Genomic DNA, 17452 nt, shown 5'->3' with positions numbered 1-17452 from the left:
ATCGAGTTTTGGGTGATTCTGTTTCTGCTATAGTTCGTCTGATTTGTGTGTCTTCTGCTGGTTTTGATTCAGTTTTCTGCTTGAGTTTTGGATGGTCCTGTTTCAACCCCATTTCTTCTGATTTGTGGGTCTCAAGTGGGTCCATTGGAGCATTGCCTTCTGGCTTCTGGTCTTGTTTGAGTTGCGTTTAAGAGTCAGGTAAACGACTCTTTAGTGTGTTTTGATTTAGATTTTAACTTCTTGAAACAATCCCATTTTGATATTTAAAATGAACTTTATTTTGTTTGTGCATCGACCCCGTGTTTGATTTGTTTGTGTTAAGGTTGTTTTGGTGGTGGATGGTGTATGTTGGTGGCTGGAAGATGGTGGCATTGGTGGTGAACCGGTGATAAAAAAAAATTAAGAAAACTACTAGTAATCCACAAGAGTGTCGTGTCGTGTCATTGCTACATCATGTTTGAAGGATAAAATGACCATTTTACCCTCATGTACAAGATAGATGGGGGAATTAACGATTGAAAAGTAATATACGTTAGTAGAAGGGACCAAAATCATACACTTTTGTATACCATAGAGGTTTTCTTGCAATAAAAATTTTATAGGGACCTAATCCAAGAAAAAGAATAAATCATAGGTACCAAAAATGCAATTTACCTTATTTATTTATTTATTTATTAAAATCATAATTAAAAAACAAAAAACTATAAAAGTGTTGAATGAAGTTGTTCACTTTGAAAGAAATATGTAATATATTATATTATAATCTATGGTCAGAGGTGGAACTATTAAGGACCGAACAGGGTCCTGTGCTCCTGTTCACTTGATTATCATAAAGAAAAAAGTTAAGATGTCTTGAAAGTGCACCCGTTTGATTTGAGGGTGTCCTGACATATTTTAAAACCAAGTTTATAACATAAATCCAGATTTGGTGAGATGGTCTAAGCTGGCTGAATTAAAGGCTGTTATATAGGAGGTCTTAGGTTTAATCCTCATTTGTAAGCATATATTTAGTTTTTTGGTTCACAAACTATCTCCAAACGTATACAATTTTCCTCTTGGTTCGTTTATATTCTGTAATTTGCTTTTAGTTATTGATTTGATTATTGTTACGCAAAATCCTAGATGCATAAGGAAGCGGAATAAGCTGTATAGCTGATTTTGATTTGCAGAACATCCTATCTACATGCATAAAGAAATGAAATTGAAAACCTAGAAGGTAAAAAACAGAGGACGATCAGTATCAAATACTAACGATCACAATATTTTATGAAATCAACAAAAAAAAAACCAAAAAAGTTTCTCGTAATGGTGGGATTTAGCTACAACCACGTTAGATGTAAGACGTACTCCTGTGTTTTGCTCAAAAAGTCAATATCGATTCAATTTGAAAAAAAAATGTATTATTCCTGAAATCAACATGATTGACTTTCCCTTGGGTCAAACCGTGTTGACTTTTCCCTCTGATAAAACTTGGTACTTGGCGGGCCTTTGATCCACCTTAACCCTTCTATTTTGTAAAAACGTGAGAACAGTTGTAGGCCTTCAACTTTTAACCAACATTTTATATTTTATTAAATAAAAATATATCAATAAGGGTAGTAACATAATTATTTATTTTTCATAATTATTATATTATTTTAATTAATTGTAATTATCCCATGATTTTCGATCAGAATCTGATTACGTCTCGATTGTTTATTATAATACCAGAACTGATCCATATGGTAATCCAACTATGACAATTGTGATAACAATGATGCGATACACTATTATCGAGCCTTAATCAATAGCAGACCATCTTCGAGCCATAATCGAAGTGTGATAGTTATATGATTTGTGTTCCATATGTGTTTGTCTTCTTCCTCGACGCCTCCAAAGCCTACCATCTGCTTTATGTCGCCCTAAATCGTTCACTAACTGTGACTTCTTCGTTTTCGATTTACCCTAATATTGGCCCTACTATCGTTGTTGTGTAACCACCGTCGACGATGATTATCATTTCCCGGATGATCGGAATAATCCTGATCATGTTATTTGAATTTTAGCATTTCAATTTCCAATATTACCCTCACAAGTCTTTAATATTTTTGAAAACTTTTTAATATTAATTTAAAATTTAAAAATCCTTAAATTCTCTTAAAATGTGATTTAAAATACAAAGCTTGGCTTAGAGGATGTGTTCAAACGAGAACACCCTTGTTTTAAAACACGAGAACATTTATGAGCTTTCAAATTATTTAACTCATAATTAAAAATAAAAAAATAAAGTAAATAATTAAGGATAATCATGTGATTTTATATTTAGCTCTAATCTTGGTAACTAACATCATCCCTAAAATCATGTATAGATAATATACTCAGCGATCACAATGTATCAAAGTAAAATTGCATTATTATCACAAACAAAATCACATAATGAACAAACGGAGTGATGATTGTGGATGTGACCATCACCGATTTTCGATCATCACAACATTATCATAACCATTAATAGCAAAATCACATAATTGTCGGTTCATTATCATATAACAATGACACCATAAGAAGTCTCTGATTTACCAAAACATTATCACATTATTATCATAGCAGAATCATATCATTATCACATTATTATCGACAACAGAGACATCAATATAAGAAATCTCCTATAATACTAACAACATTTAAGGGATAATAGAAAATTGTTGATAAATACTAATTTATTTCATTTTATTCTAAATTTTAATATGGGTGTTCCTGTTTGAACACAGGGTGTTCCTGTTTGAACCCCTAACACACACACACACACATGTGGGGATATTCATATAAAAATGATAACTTAATAAAAAATAAAATAAAAGAGTAATTCTAGACCAATCATTTATTTGAATCATGTCTTAAATAAAATTATCTTTAAAAATCGCTCAAATATTCAACTTGATTAAGTCAACATGACAACATCCAATCGAAGTAAATAGAAATGCAGTCACCTTTTAGGATTTTGATTTAGGAGTTTGATGTTGTTTAGGGTATCATCAATGGCAACTTGAACTTTTTCAGGGGGTTTTGAAATGGTTTAGAGTTTGATTTAATTTTTTTGTATCTTGATGGTTTATTTTAGGGTTTATGCTCTTCATTTTTAAGTGGAGGAGATGAAGATTAAAGAAATAAAAACTTTTATTGAAATAGATGAAATGGTAAAAAAGACAATTTTACCCTTTAGACTAATGGACATCATTAACAGCCATTTGGTCAAGGGACCAAATCCGTGAAAATAAGGCATACCACCAGTCAGTGTTATACGTAATAAATGAAGTCTAAGAATCGTATTGGTATAAACTTGCATACCACAAGGACCAGATCCGTAATTTACTCTATGTATAATAATATATTTTATATAAGGTTATGTTTACAATATGATAATAATTGTAACAAGTTTAAAAGCGGTCAACGGACTACCAACATGCCTTTGTCTAATAACAACAACTGGTGAGAGATGGTGATGGGAGGTCGATGGTAGCCGCTGGGATGGGGAAGCAATGACATATTGGTGCTCAAGGTAAGTATATGAAAACAAAAGGTTGTGCGTGTGGCTGATATAGATGGGGGAAATGACACTATATGCATCATCATGATTAAAACCTTAACATATTATCTATGCTGTTAAAATCGCGATATATCGCCTATATATCAGATATCAGACTCTAGAAAAATATCGGTCAAACCGATATTTTGATGGAAAAACCGGTCTGATATACCGATTTTCTATAAAACAAATGTTTGGGTTTTTTTATTACATGTCGAGCTTAGTTTTTTGGGCCTATTTATTTGGTCAACCAGTCAACACATATATTAAGTCTTTCGCTTTTTCTCTTCTCAGTTCACGCTTCTTCTCTTCTCGGTTCTTTCATAGTTCACGCTTATTGTTTGTGATTAGCTCGTTTTTGAACACATTTTCCTATTTTGTTTTGTGAGACTTGTTTATGAGATGTTTTAGTTTTCAAACTATATTTCTAAACTCTAATTAATGCATATGATATGTTTATGGATGCATACATAATATATATATATATATATATATATATATATATATAATTCTAAGAAATATTATATTAACTGCTATTTTGGACCGATATATCATCGATATAACTGAAATATTGAATATCGGTCCTGACCGATATTTTGTATTTTGACCGCAGTAACAATATAACATATTATTATGTGCATGAAAGTAGGTGAATACACATGAAGGTTCAGATTCCTTGTGATCATGCCAATAGAAAGGAGCAAACTACAATTTTTAATCCCAGTGATTTGTAGGAAATTACAGATACCATCCCTATGGTTTCTTTAGTACATTGGCAGTCTGTGTAATTCGCAAATCCTTATAGATTTGATATATATAACTAACACTATAAATTTTTTCTATTAAACACATATCACATGAGGGCATTTTAGTAATTTACAAAAATAAAAAAAAGGAACCTCCTATCCCCTCCTCCATCGTCTTCTTACCAAGACCACCAAGCCCTCAATATTCTCCGTCACACCAACCACTATCTCTTTCCCTTCCCTACACCTCTTCGTCGACCACTGGCCCAACCCCAACTCTTTCTTCCCGTATTCCTAGTCACCATTGAGCACCAACCATCTACCACTGCTCTACCATCTAACCACCACCATTGTGCTCTCACAAGTTGTTCTTAGATAAAGACGGGATGCCAGTCCGTCAACCACTTATAGATATGGTTTCCATGTTGATTTCAAAGAAAATTATGCTGGGGTGAGTTCATTAGGGGGAGGTCCACTTGATCTGTATGATCCATAATTTCGTAAATTTATTTATTTACTTTTTCAGAGCAACGATGAAAATTATTTCATCGATAATCACCTATGCTTTAGAGTCATTCTCACAAGGATGTTGAGATCAATTATGCTCGAGTTGTTCGGTTTGAAGTTACTCCAAACACGTATTTGTCTCATCAGGGAATGTTTTTGACGATGGTGATTGGTGGTGTCTTGGGGGAAATGTGGTATAATACCCGAAGGGATTTAACTGAGCTTTGCTAACGGCCGTTTATGAGAGGGACCAAATCTGTAATGTTTTGCAAAGTAAATATGTGAATGTTCGTTGAAAGTTTTTGTTTGGAGTCGCAGCAGTTTCTTGAGCAGACATCATCAAACTCTCTCTCTCTGTATATACCGTTTTCATTTAAGAGACAGAGACAGAGACAGAGACCATAGGCAAAAACGAGAGAAACCTCAACTGACTAAGAAGAGCATCATTATCTAAATTAATGGAGGATGAGCAGAAGAACACGGACCTGGAAACTGCTAGAGCAGACAGATCTGTGTGGCTTATGAAGTGCCCTGTGGTAGTCGCTAAATCATGGCAATCTGTCCCCGCCGACTCTCAACAAAATCTCTCTAAGGTCGTCGTTTCCCTCGATCCTCTTCATCCCGAAGATCCTTCTTCTCTTCAGGTATGTTTATGTACATATTAAGTGATGCCTGTTTGGTTAACGTTTTGCTTCGATCGGTGCTCGACAATTCGTTATAGGTTTTGAGGTTTATGCGTAGTTGAAATGGGTTCGTAATTAGATGTCTAGTTATAGAAGTGGGTGATTTCGATGTTCTTCAATTCCTGTTACATCCTACTGGTATGTGCTTGTATGCAGTTGTACTTGTGGAACCCTAGTTTTGTGTATTGTTTGCATTTTTGGAAATTGTTGGTATGTGCTGGTTTACAGTTGTACTTGTGGAACCCTAGNAACCCTAGTTTTGTGTATTGTTTGCATTTTTGGAAATTGTTGGTATGTGCTGGTTTACAGTTGTACTTGTGGAACCCTAGTTTTGTGTATTGTTTACATTTTTGGAAGTTGTGCTTTCAAGGTTGGTGCATTTAGCCCAAATAACGGATTTGACTGAATCGATTTTCCCACTGGAGCTTTTTGTGTTTGTTAATTTTCAGTCCTAAGATGTTTTTCTTTGTTACTAATAGGAAGGTAATCAGAAGGGAGGCGTGGAACTCTCTATGAGAAAGTGCCCTTTGATGAAGTATGGCTTCACTTGTTTGTCTTTCTCTTATCCATGATCTGCTCTGTAGGTATCTGATAATAGATGAGCTTTTAGGTTTAATAGCATGTTACTAACTTGGGTTCTAACTGGGATAAGCACTTGTCTGAATCCAACTATCCGGGATCTTGAATCTCGGGGATCATGTATTTGGGGGGGGGGGTTGAGACCTAATTTTTATTCTATGTTGCAAGGATATAGGTGCATAAAACGTGGATATCAGGATTTGGAGATTTTGAAAATAAAGAATAGTGTGTCATGTGTGTATATACAAGTATAAAGATCAAATTAATCGAAGAAGAAAGTTATTTCACAGTTCATCCATTTACTATGTGAGATAAATTCACGTTAAAATCTGAATCTTATCTTGCTGTCATATTTACTTAGTGTGCCTATACCAGTCCAACTTGTCATCAGAGGTAACTTTTTGTCTTGTTTTTCCTCTTTATCATAAACTTAATTTTCTTATTTTAGTCTTCGTTTCCAATGTTGGAAATGTGAATATTCATCTCTTCTTTTACCAAAAGGACCAAAAGTTCTCCTGTCGCTATTCTTGTATATCTGTGAATTGGTCAATAACTCGGGGATATGGTGTGCCCCACATGGGGTGGCTCCCCCTGCCACACCCCCTAAGAATTGCATGCCTAAAGCACTCAATACGGGGTTCGGTGGGTGGTGAAGCCCTCCCACTTCCTAGATGTTAGTTGTTAACACCTTCAGGCATGGTGCCATATGAATACTGATATTTATTTGCTAGTCGCAAGTTTTTGCACGGCACTAATATGCTGTAATGTAGGTTGGTTTCTCAAGCAACTAAGTACATGTATAATTGTACTAGTGGTATACCCGCGCGATGCAGCGCGGGTGAATCACAATTCTGAAACATTAATTTATCATTGAATTATAAGTTTGTGTGGTTATTTTGCAAGTCAACTAATATATAAAGTTGAAGATTAATACGGTGTATTAACAAGATTGAATGGAAAAATAATTGCACACGTATTGGGTTTCTAAACTCATATACTCAGAACTCATTACAAAAATTTGAATTTAAATTTAGTTAAAGTCTGAGAAAACCTCCAAAAGCTGAGACCATGAAACATTTTTGGGAGACTTTCGGTTTGGGTGATATTGATGGTGTTGTATTAAAAACTTGTAGATCATGCTTTATGAGTTGAAATTAAGAGATTTTTGAAATTTTTGCATAAAATGATTGTACCTTATGCTTAAATACTTGTACTTAAGACTTTGGTTAAAATGTTTATTAATGTGGTATAGATAGATATATGATTTGTAATATATAATTTTGCATTTATATGCAATTTCTGGGTACAGTACGGATCGCCCCCGGGGGTGATCCGTGTGGTCATTTCGGTAAAACCTCTAAAATGTGGTTATTTTATGGCATAAAGTTGTGTAAACCGGTTATTTTTATAAATACTTCTTTTTTAAACTCTTTATTGCAACCCCATCCTTGTTAAACATAATCCGTATGTACTAAAAGTATCATAAAAAGTTCCAAGATCTTATTATGTGGTCACCAAGTATGTATGCTTAAAGTGCAGAAAATCTTGATTAGGGTTACAAACTATTATATTGTAGAGTTATGTTTGTGTGTAGGATGGGACAAGAATAGCATCTATCAAGATTTGACTTGGATATTTAAAGAATGAAACTTGCACCCTTACCCTTTATTTTATGTCAACTTAATTGTATTTTTACCTACTAATTTTCTTCTTACATTCCTCCTTGTACATATCAATATAAGAATTTACTTTTTTACATTTTTCAATGCAATAAAATTAGTTTTATAGGACGTCGAAAATGTCTAAACATCCTAATAAAATACTTTATAAGACTTAAATTTATATGAACAAAYCAAAAAACATCTTATCTAAAAATGTTACAATAGATTTATAGACACTTTAAAGTGTTTTAACAAGTTTTTTTACWATGTTTCACAAATAAAATATGGTATTACCTATTTTATGACAATATTTGAAAAAATGTTCTATATAAAGATGGGTTTGTTGGACATTTGTCAAAAGTGTCCTATAAAATAATAGAACATTTTATTTTAAAAACATCCTAAAAKAATTGTTAAGATGCCTAAAGGTGTCCTATAAACTWATTATAACGCTTTTAGATGAGATGATTTATAGTTCGGTTATGTAAACTTATGCAATTACTGTAGTGTTTAATGTATGATTTAGTCTGATTCTGATATAAATACATATACAACACCTTTTCTTTTTCCCATGAAGAAGTTATAAATTTTGATTCTTAACCCCACTCCTTCTATCCATCTATGCTTCATTAATTGCATCCATGTTTTCTTTCTTTATTACTCACTTCTTTGAGGGATATTTGTGRTTATGTTTGATTTCTTKAGTTTTAAACCTTCCAAAAGAGTTCCACAGAGTTGGCAATGGATGTTATAAAAGAGGGTCTGTTTAAAACTGCAAGAGTTGGAGAGAGAGAGAGAGTAACTAAGTTAGATTATCTTCACAAAAAGTAAAAAGACAAAACATATGTCAATGTCTATATGGGTCTATAATTTTGACTGACAAATCAACACAAATCAACACAATACTTGCAGGGCCATACCCTCTACCCCCCTCTCCTCCATATATTCAAATGCTTCAATATAAATAGATATATATACACACACACATAAAAAAAAATATATATATATATATATATATATATATCCTCTTTTAGTTTCTATAATATCATCAAAAAAATGTATTTTTATGTTTTCTGTTTTTTCACTTGTGGGTAGCAAAAATGGGAAAATAATAAAGATTAGGGTTGCATGAATTTTTTGCATGACAAAGTTGTCAATGGAGACGGATTTTCCGGTAAGAATAATTTGGTGTTTTTGGAAAAGGTGAGAGATATGGGAGAAAAGAAAAAGAAAACCGTGTACTGTGAAGGATGGTGGGGAAGAAGCCACATCTACCCAAATTCTTTTTTTATTGTAGTAATTATGAACCTAAATCCACCCAAACAATGGCCATTGAAGGTGTTCTTCATAGAAAACAAACAGAGATTTAGAAGAGATGTCGTTGTGGTTGTCATCTTCATCGTCACTCTTCTCCAAGTCTTTCAATGGCAACACCAAACTTCCTGCTTCAGAGCTGCTGCCAATGTTCCAGACTTTTACGTTCCGTATTTCAAYAGAAAGTTCAYCTTCAAGCCATAAACAATGGAAGGAAAATTAGTTGAAAGACCTAACGTGAAAAAAAAATATCTTACCTGGAGAAAGCCATACAGCTCACTAACTCAGATTCCACTCGAACACACCGATTGATTACAACGAACAGAACCATCGATTGATTACAACGAACAGAACCATCGATTGATTACCTGTAGAAGAACAGAACTATCGTTGGGATCAAACATAGCTGTGGCTTTTCTTTCCAAAGAGCAACAGATCGATGAGACGACCGAGCAAGAGATCGAGCAAGGTTGGGTCAGCCGAGATAGAGACGACCGGAGTTGGAGCTATGGGGTGCCGACGATGAAGGCGACCAAAGTTGGAGTTGTGCCGATGGACATGCCACATCCCCCCAAATTCTTCTTCTGGTGAGAAATCAGAGAAATCAGGATCAAGCAAAGACGATTCGTTCACGGTCATCGATTGATTACAACAAACCAAGAAACCGAATCCGTTTCGATCATCTCTGGACGGTGCTGTGGACTCTTGCAGTCGGAATCCATCTTGAAATCACAAAGCTGAGAAAGTGAAGCGAGGGAAGATGAGGAATTGTGGTGGAGGAGAGCAAGATGGAGAATGGAGAGACGTGGAGGAGATGACCATGCTTTTGAAGCTTTGATTTTGAATTTTGAATTTGAAATGGAAAAGCAAAAGTTGAAGARAGTGAAGACTCTGATGGAAAGTTTGGAAAGAGGAAAGGAAAGCTTGGAAAGGAAAGCTTGGAAAGCTAAGCTAGAAAGGAAAGCTGGAAAGGGAATGGTTGTACTTAATGCATAAAATGTTTGTACCTCATGTTTGAAGAGTTGTACTTAAGAGTTTTTTGAAAATCTTGCACAAAATAGTTGTAAGTTGTGCATAAAAAGTTGTATTTAAGACTTTGTCTTAAATGGTTATATATATAGTATAGATGATCATGCTACAGTGGTAATTAGAAAGGTTTATCAGATTACTTATGGGAAGTGATTTCATAATTAGTGAAATTTGAGCCATCTTTCTGTGTATGTTTCTATCTTTAGGGCTTGTTAAAAAGTTATGACTTAATTCTTTTATATTCTTCCTTTTCTACAAACAGTTCTCAATGGAGATGGCTGGCAGTGAGATTGCAAATATGCCGAAGAGCTACTCTTTAAATATGTTCAAGGATTTTGTTCCCATGTGCATTTTCTCTGAAGCAAACCAAGGTAAGGGTCTTAGTTCTTTTTACCCACTTGAATTCAATTGTGTAATCTTCTTCTCGTGGGAATGTTGGTGCAAGGCTTTTAGTCTGGATTCTTGGATCTATCCTGCTCATTGCGAATAAAATGAATTCAAAATTTGTTGGGACTTCTGTTTTATTAAGGTGATACTTTTAGAGGTGTTGTTAATGTGTGGCCACTGGCTAGGTAAATGAGTTGAATCATGTAAATGGTATGAAACCGAATTGGTATTATATAAGGTGTAATTACAAGACTAGATGAGCCCTCTATTTATAGGTGTTAGTTGTAAATAGCTATAGCTTAGGGATCTGTATGTAATTTATTATTGCTTATTAGTCCCTCTCTAATCCTATAAATAGAGGGCTCATCTAGTCTTGTAATTACACCTTATATAATACCAATTCGGTTTCATACCATTTACATGGTATCAGAGCTAAAGGTCTCTTAGCTCACGAACATCCTTCGGGTGACCATTTCCGGCCAAAATTCCGGTCACCACCACCCCATCACAATCTGTCCCGTATGTTCAGATCTGGTCCCATTTTCTTCAGATCTGATCACGTTTTCTTCAGATCTGGCCGCACATTTCACTATTCATTACTGTTCACAGCCGACTATTTCCCAGATCCTAACCAAATTCCGGCGAGCTACACTACAACGACACCACCATTGCACTCGTCATCGCCCGATCTACAAAACCCCTCAAACCTCACTGCCAACCAACGCCTCACGCGCCCCCACGCGCCGCCGAATCTCAACCCACGCTCCTCCTTCTTCCCGCGCGTGACAGCCCCTCCGGCCACCATTCCGACTGATCTCATTCGGTTAGTTTTTCGATTTGAACTCCTTTTATTTTCTGCCTCGGTTTACGTGTCCGTATACCAGTACAATCTTCCGTCGTTTCTTTTTGGATACCATCGTTTTCAATGGGAGATACGAAAAGTACTGTGGAAAATCAGATTGCATCGGGTATTATCAACTATACCTCGGTTTTGCGCCTTCCTGTCAAGCTGGACTCTAGTAACTGGAGTTCATGGAGCCTCTTTGTTCTAAAGGGTCTTGAAAGTGTGGACAAAGAGGACCATCTGACAAAARCACCACCTGTTCCGCTTTCCCGAGAATGGCGTATTGACGACAGTGAGATACAAATGGCTTTGTGGAATTCCATGGAGCCACAAATCCTCACAATCGCTCAGAACTTTTCTACAGTAAAAGAGATGTGGGATCACCTGTCCTCGTCATTCTCAGCCAAGGAATCATTGTCTCATGCTTATTCTGTTGTCCAAGCCTTTACTAGGGCTGAACAAGGTGACTCCACTTTCACCGATTACTTTACTCGGTTCTCAAAACTTCAAGATGAGTTGCGCACCCTTTTCCCACCGACTGCTGATTTACAAGTTCAGGAGGAGCGTACCACCAAGATGAATGTCATGATGTTCATTGCTGGATTATCGCCTAAGTATGCCAGTGCACGTCCATTGCTGCTAAGTAACTCAACTGCTATTTCATCCGTGGCATCTACATATCATCTTCTGCGGGAGATGTATGGTCCGGATGCATCTCCAACAGATGTATCCGCCTTGGTCAGTAAGGGTGCAGGGCCTAGCTCATATCAAAAGAAAGGCAATGTACGAGGTAATGGAGGACAAGGTAGTAATCTTGTATGTCATCTATGTCATGAACCTGGACATGCAAGGTACAACTGCCTGAACAACTGCCATTATTGTAAGCTGCCAGGACATAAAAGTACAATTGCCCAAACCGTACAACTGATCCGTCCCCAGTTCCACCACCAGACACTGCACCTTTCTCCCCATTGCCAGAAACATATAGTTATGATCCTCCCGATGCACCGTATCCTGATGTACCCATTGCCTTTCGACAGGAACCTAGACATGCCACCCGTTATCCCATCCAGGATTATGTTGCTTATGCACACCTCTCCTCCGCATCTCATGCCTTCACTACTTCCCTAGATTCCTATCCGATTCCCAAAAATGTGATGACAGCTCTTGCTCACCCAGGATGGCGTCAAGCTATGGAAGAAGAAATTGGGGCTTTACGAGGTAATCATACATGGGACCTTTCACCACTTCCGCCTACTAAGCGTGTTGTTGGTTGTCGTTGGTTGTCGTTGGGTCTTCATCCGGACCATACATCTCCCGCAGAAGATGATATGTAGATGCCACGGATGAAATAGCAGTTGAGTTACTTAGCAGCAATGGACGTGCACTGGCATACTTAGGCGATAATCCAGCAATGAACATCATGACATTCATCTTGGTGGTACGCTCCTCCTGAACTTGTAAATCAGCAGTCGGTGGGAAAAGGGTGCGCAACTCATCTTGAAGTTTTGAGAACCGAGTAAAGTAATCGGTGAAAGTGGAGTCACCTTGTTCAGCCCTAGTAAAGGCTTGGACAACAGAATAAGCATGAGACAATGATTCCTTGGCTGAGAATGACGAGGACAGGTGATCCCACATCTCTTTTACTGTAGAAAAGTTTTGAGCGATTGTGAGGATTTGTGGCTCCATGGAATTCCACAAAGCCATTTGTATCCCACTGTCGTCAATACGCCATTCTCGGGAAAGCGGAACAGGTGGTGTTTTTGTCAGATGGTCCTCTTTGTCCACACTTTCAAGACCCTTTAGAACAAAGAGGCTCCATGAACTCCAGTTACTAGAGTCYAGCTTGACAGGAAGGCGCAAAACYGAGGTATAGTTGATAATACCCGATGCAATCTGATTTTCCACAGTACTTTTCGTATCTCCCATTGAAAACGATGGTATCCRAAAAGAAACGACTGAAGATTGTACTGGTATACGGACACGTAAACCGAGGCAGAAAATAAAAGGAGTTCAAATCGAAAAACTAACCGAATGAGATCAGTCGGAATGGTGGCCGGAGGGGCTGTCACGCGCGGGAAGGAGGCGCGTGGGTTGAGATTCGGCGGCGCGTGGGGGCGCGTGAGGCGTTGGTTGGCAGTGAGGTTTGAGGGGTTTTGTAGATCGGGCGATGACGAGTGCAATGGTGGTGTCGTTGTAGTGTAGCTCGCCGGAATTTGGTCGGGATCTGGGAAATAGTCGGCTGTGAACAGTAATGAATAGTGAAATGTGAGGCCAGATCTGAAGAAAACGTGATCAAATCTGAAGAAAATGGGACCAGATCTGAACGTACGGGACAGATTGTGATGGGGTGGTGGTGACCGGAATTTTGGCCGGAAATGGTCACCCGAAGGATGTTCGTGAGCTAAGAGACCTTTAGCTCTGATACCATGTAAATGGTATGAAACCGAATTGGTATTATATAAGGTGTAATTACAAGACTAGATGAGCCCTCTATTTATAGGATTAGAGAGGGACTAATAAGCAATAATAAATTACATACAGATCTATAGCTATTTACAACTAACAAATCATGTATAAAGGTAACTAATTGAGGAGTCTTTTAAAATAATTAATTACTTAAAGATTTTTACATGTTAGATGGTATGCTTCGTTCATTGACGAGAATTACTTAAAAATCACAAAACAAACTACTAGTAGGTACTTTATGTTAAATACATATTACTTCACTCTGTCTCGGAATAAGTGTCCACATTTCTTATTTAGTTTGTCCTGAAGTGTAAGTGTCCACATTTCTTATTTAGTTTGTCCACAACAAGTGTCCACATTTCTAGTTTGTCCTAAAATAAGTGTCCACTTTCAAAAGTAAGTGTCTATTTGCAATTATTTTTACTCCCTTATCGTTAAGGGTAAACATTGTCAATTGAGAAGTATGATGATTTTTCATTGTGGACAATTATTTTGGGACGGAGAGAGTACTTTTGTTGTAATTCTATGTATCTTTGACATTCAAAATGTATTTAGTAATGCCTCATGATCCATTAGAAAATAATATAATCATGTCTAGTCGACCTCTCTAGAAAATGCTTGTACCATCTTTGCATATACCACAATAGACAGCACTATCCACAATACCACAATAGACACCACTATCCACAATAATCTTAAGTTGTGTCCATCCATGCATCATGATTTGCACAGTTTCTTGAAGTCAGGCCATCATCAATGATGAAAGTCTGTATTGGATGTCAATGTTTCATGAATTTCTCATCTGTTCGGACTCAGAGTCTCAAATTGAAATTAGTATTCCTTTATGCATTGAATATTGTTACAGGGAATCTATTAACTCATGTTAATATTGTCTACCTGTGTCTTCCCCCCCCCCCCCCCTTCCCAACGTATGCTATGCATTGTTCTAATAATTGTTCTTTGATAGAACTAATGCTTCTGCGAGTGCGTCTTAGGAAAAGTTGCTATGGAAGGGAAAGTTGAACACAAGTTTGACATGACACCCCAGAATAAGAACATGGAGGAGTACAGAAAGATGTGCCGTGAACGAACAAATAAGTCCATGGTCAAGAATAGACAGATACAGGTCTTGATTCTTTCTTTATATCACTCAGCTACCGTTATCTAGTTAATGTTTGAAGTTCTGAGGGAACATGATGTTTTGTTTGTTCTACAGGTGATTGATAATGACCGAGGTGTGCATATGAGGCCCATGCCTGGAATGATTGGCTTGATTTCGTCTAATCCTAAGGTAATCACATCCCCAATATATGATGGATTTAATTAACCTGCACTTTGTTAGTACCTGAATACTTCCATGCATCATTTGAGAGAATGAGTCAAAGATTGTGGAGGTGATTTTTCTTCTTTTCTTTTTCTTGTTTATTTGTCACCTTTCCTTTCTCCCATTTAAAGTTGGATACAGATTTTGGGGTTGGGGGGAATTGAAAAACTCAAAAGATTCGTAAATGGTTAAAATAGCTAAATCCAAAACCAAATATGGGTTCATGCAAAACCAAAGGATTAACTGGGTAAGAGAGAAATAGTGATTATAGACTGGACACAAAGAACCCTCTTCTTCTTTTAATTTTTAAAATAGATTAACTTCTTGTATATTATTTATTTGATAGTACATTTTGCTGAACTTCTGCCACAAGAGAGAGGTGTTTTTCGAACTCACCTTCTGTTGGACATTGAAACAGGCAATGTATATGGGGATTTTCTTGATGTAAAACTTCATTATTATTTGTTGCTTTAACTATAATAAATCGACATTCTATTAACAAAAACGTGCCACAAATGAGAAAAACCTTCTCATTATGGGTTACACAGAAATTATCTACTGTACAAACGCCCAAAAGTAACTGCATTAACACATAAGATCCCTGCTGCAATATAATTGAGATTTCAATACTCTTTTTATGACTTCGTATTTTGATTTTAAATTTTTTTAAATTCCAAGATTTTGCATCACATGCTCTACAAGGAATAAAAGACACTCTTATTAGTAAAGATCTTGACTTGTGGCTTGTACAAATGAGGACTCCATTTTAAGTCAAATTAACTTGTGTTTCTTATGTGCATCAGGTGTAACGGTGTAAATTACTTTATCTAATATATGCGGTTTTATATGGTCTCTCCCTATATATATGTATCTCCAACATAGTCGTTGTGTGTAGAGCTAAGAATTAATTTGTTTTTCTTTTTCTTTTTTAATGTGTGTTTCTACATCCAGGAAAAGAAGAAAGCAGCTCCAGTTAAGGCGCCTGAAGTTAAGAGAACTAGGAGGGATCGTGGAGAACTGGAACACATCATGTTTAAGCTTTTTGAAAGACAGCCTAATTGGGCTCTAAAGCAGTTGGTCATAGAGACCGACCAGCCCGCGGTATGTTCTTTGACTTTCTTTTCTACCTTTTTGGTAACCGTGGTTTTTGGGCCAGCATACACCCACCGACTAATCCCTATGACGACCATGAATCATTGTCAGTGCAACCATGGGTTTTTCTTTTCTACTTTCTTTCTGGTTTTGGTTGTTTTGTTTATCGGTTTTCATTAATTCGAATATTCACATTGCAGCAATTCTTGAAAGAGATATTGAACGATCTGTGTGTTTACAATAAACGGGGAACGAATCAAGGAACATATGAGCTGAAGCCAGAATATAAGAAATCCATGGAGGATACAACTGCTGAAGAATAAACACAAAGATGGTGATAGGTGAAAATGAGCCAAGAGACATGTTTACTAACCAACACCAAAATTCTAATTGGCATATGTTATTATATCATGTATTGTGATTTCATACTTTGGGTTTTGTTCCTGTAACAATAAGTCTTTGTATGGTTCTTTCCAAATATATGGGTTTTCCTGTATGAAACTATTAAGAAGTAAACAAACAACCCCTTATACTGTGTTTGTTTGGTGGCTTATTTTGTGCAACCTTTTTTATGAATTATGGTGTTGGGTATGTTGGTATCTCTAAGTAGATGAATCTGTTCAAGAAAACTATGAATATACAAGTTCTAATCATCTAAGCTTCAATCGCTTCATATATTTTTGTCTTTGCAATTTTTATTAATCAACTTGAGACAAAATGACAGATTGTACACCAACTTTCAAATCCAATGTATTATGTCATGGACTCGGAACAACTGTTTAGTGTTTGATAGGACAGAATTGGACTGAACAAAACAAGCAACATGACCAATTTACCCTAATGAGTTGTTATATATTTAGATTTATTAATGCAATTTATTAATTATAATAAAATAATTATTTTTATAACAAAATATATGATTAGAAAGTTTTCGTCAAAACAATTAAAATGACATCAAAATAAAAAATTTATGTAGATTCCAATTTTAATTTTCTCTCTTTTTTACATTATTTTTTATTATTAATATATAGTAAATTACATAATTAATAAAAATATGGAAACCATATAAAAATAATATTTTGAGGACAGTAAACTGAAAGTTTAAAAAACATAAAATACAATAAAATTTAAAGAATTGATAAAATGTAAAAAAAAAGACCTATTTGATGTTTTAGAAGATGATTAAGTTTTATTTTGAAGTTATATTGATAAAATATAAGTCATTTTCATGTTGTTCCTCCCTCTTCCATTT

At 36.0% G+C, this 17452-nt stretch overlaps 1 protein-coding gene across 1 annotated transcript; it reads left to right on the top strand.

The window, feature by feature from the left end:
* Positions 1 to 5129: 5129 nt before the first annotated feature.
* Positions 5130 to 16700, top strand: LOC112511240 (transcription initiation factor IIF subunit beta). Its single transcript, XM_025116779.1, has 6 exons — positions 5130 to 5462; positions 10347 to 10455; positions 14780 to 14910; positions 15001 to 15075; positions 16060 to 16209; positions 16401 to 16700. Exons 1-6 carry the CDS (start codon positions 5277 to 5279, stop codon positions 16521 to 16523), a joined length of 774 nt encoding a protein of 257 aa, XP_024972547.1. The 5' UTR covers positions 5130 to 5276; the 3' UTR covers positions 16524 to 16700.
* Positions 16701 to 17452: the final 752 nt, after the last annotated feature.

The sequence above is a fragment of the Cynara cardunculus genome (genome assembly GCF_001531365.2).
Source record: "Cynara cardunculus var. scolymus isolate 2C chromosome LG 4, CcrdV1, whole genome shotgun sequence".
NCBI lineage: Eukaryota > Viridiplantae > Streptophyta > Magnoliopsida > Asterales > Asteraceae > Cynara > Cynara cardunculus.
Note: the sequence above shows the minus strand (reverse complement) of the source record. Positions and strands in the feature narration are given on the sequence as shown.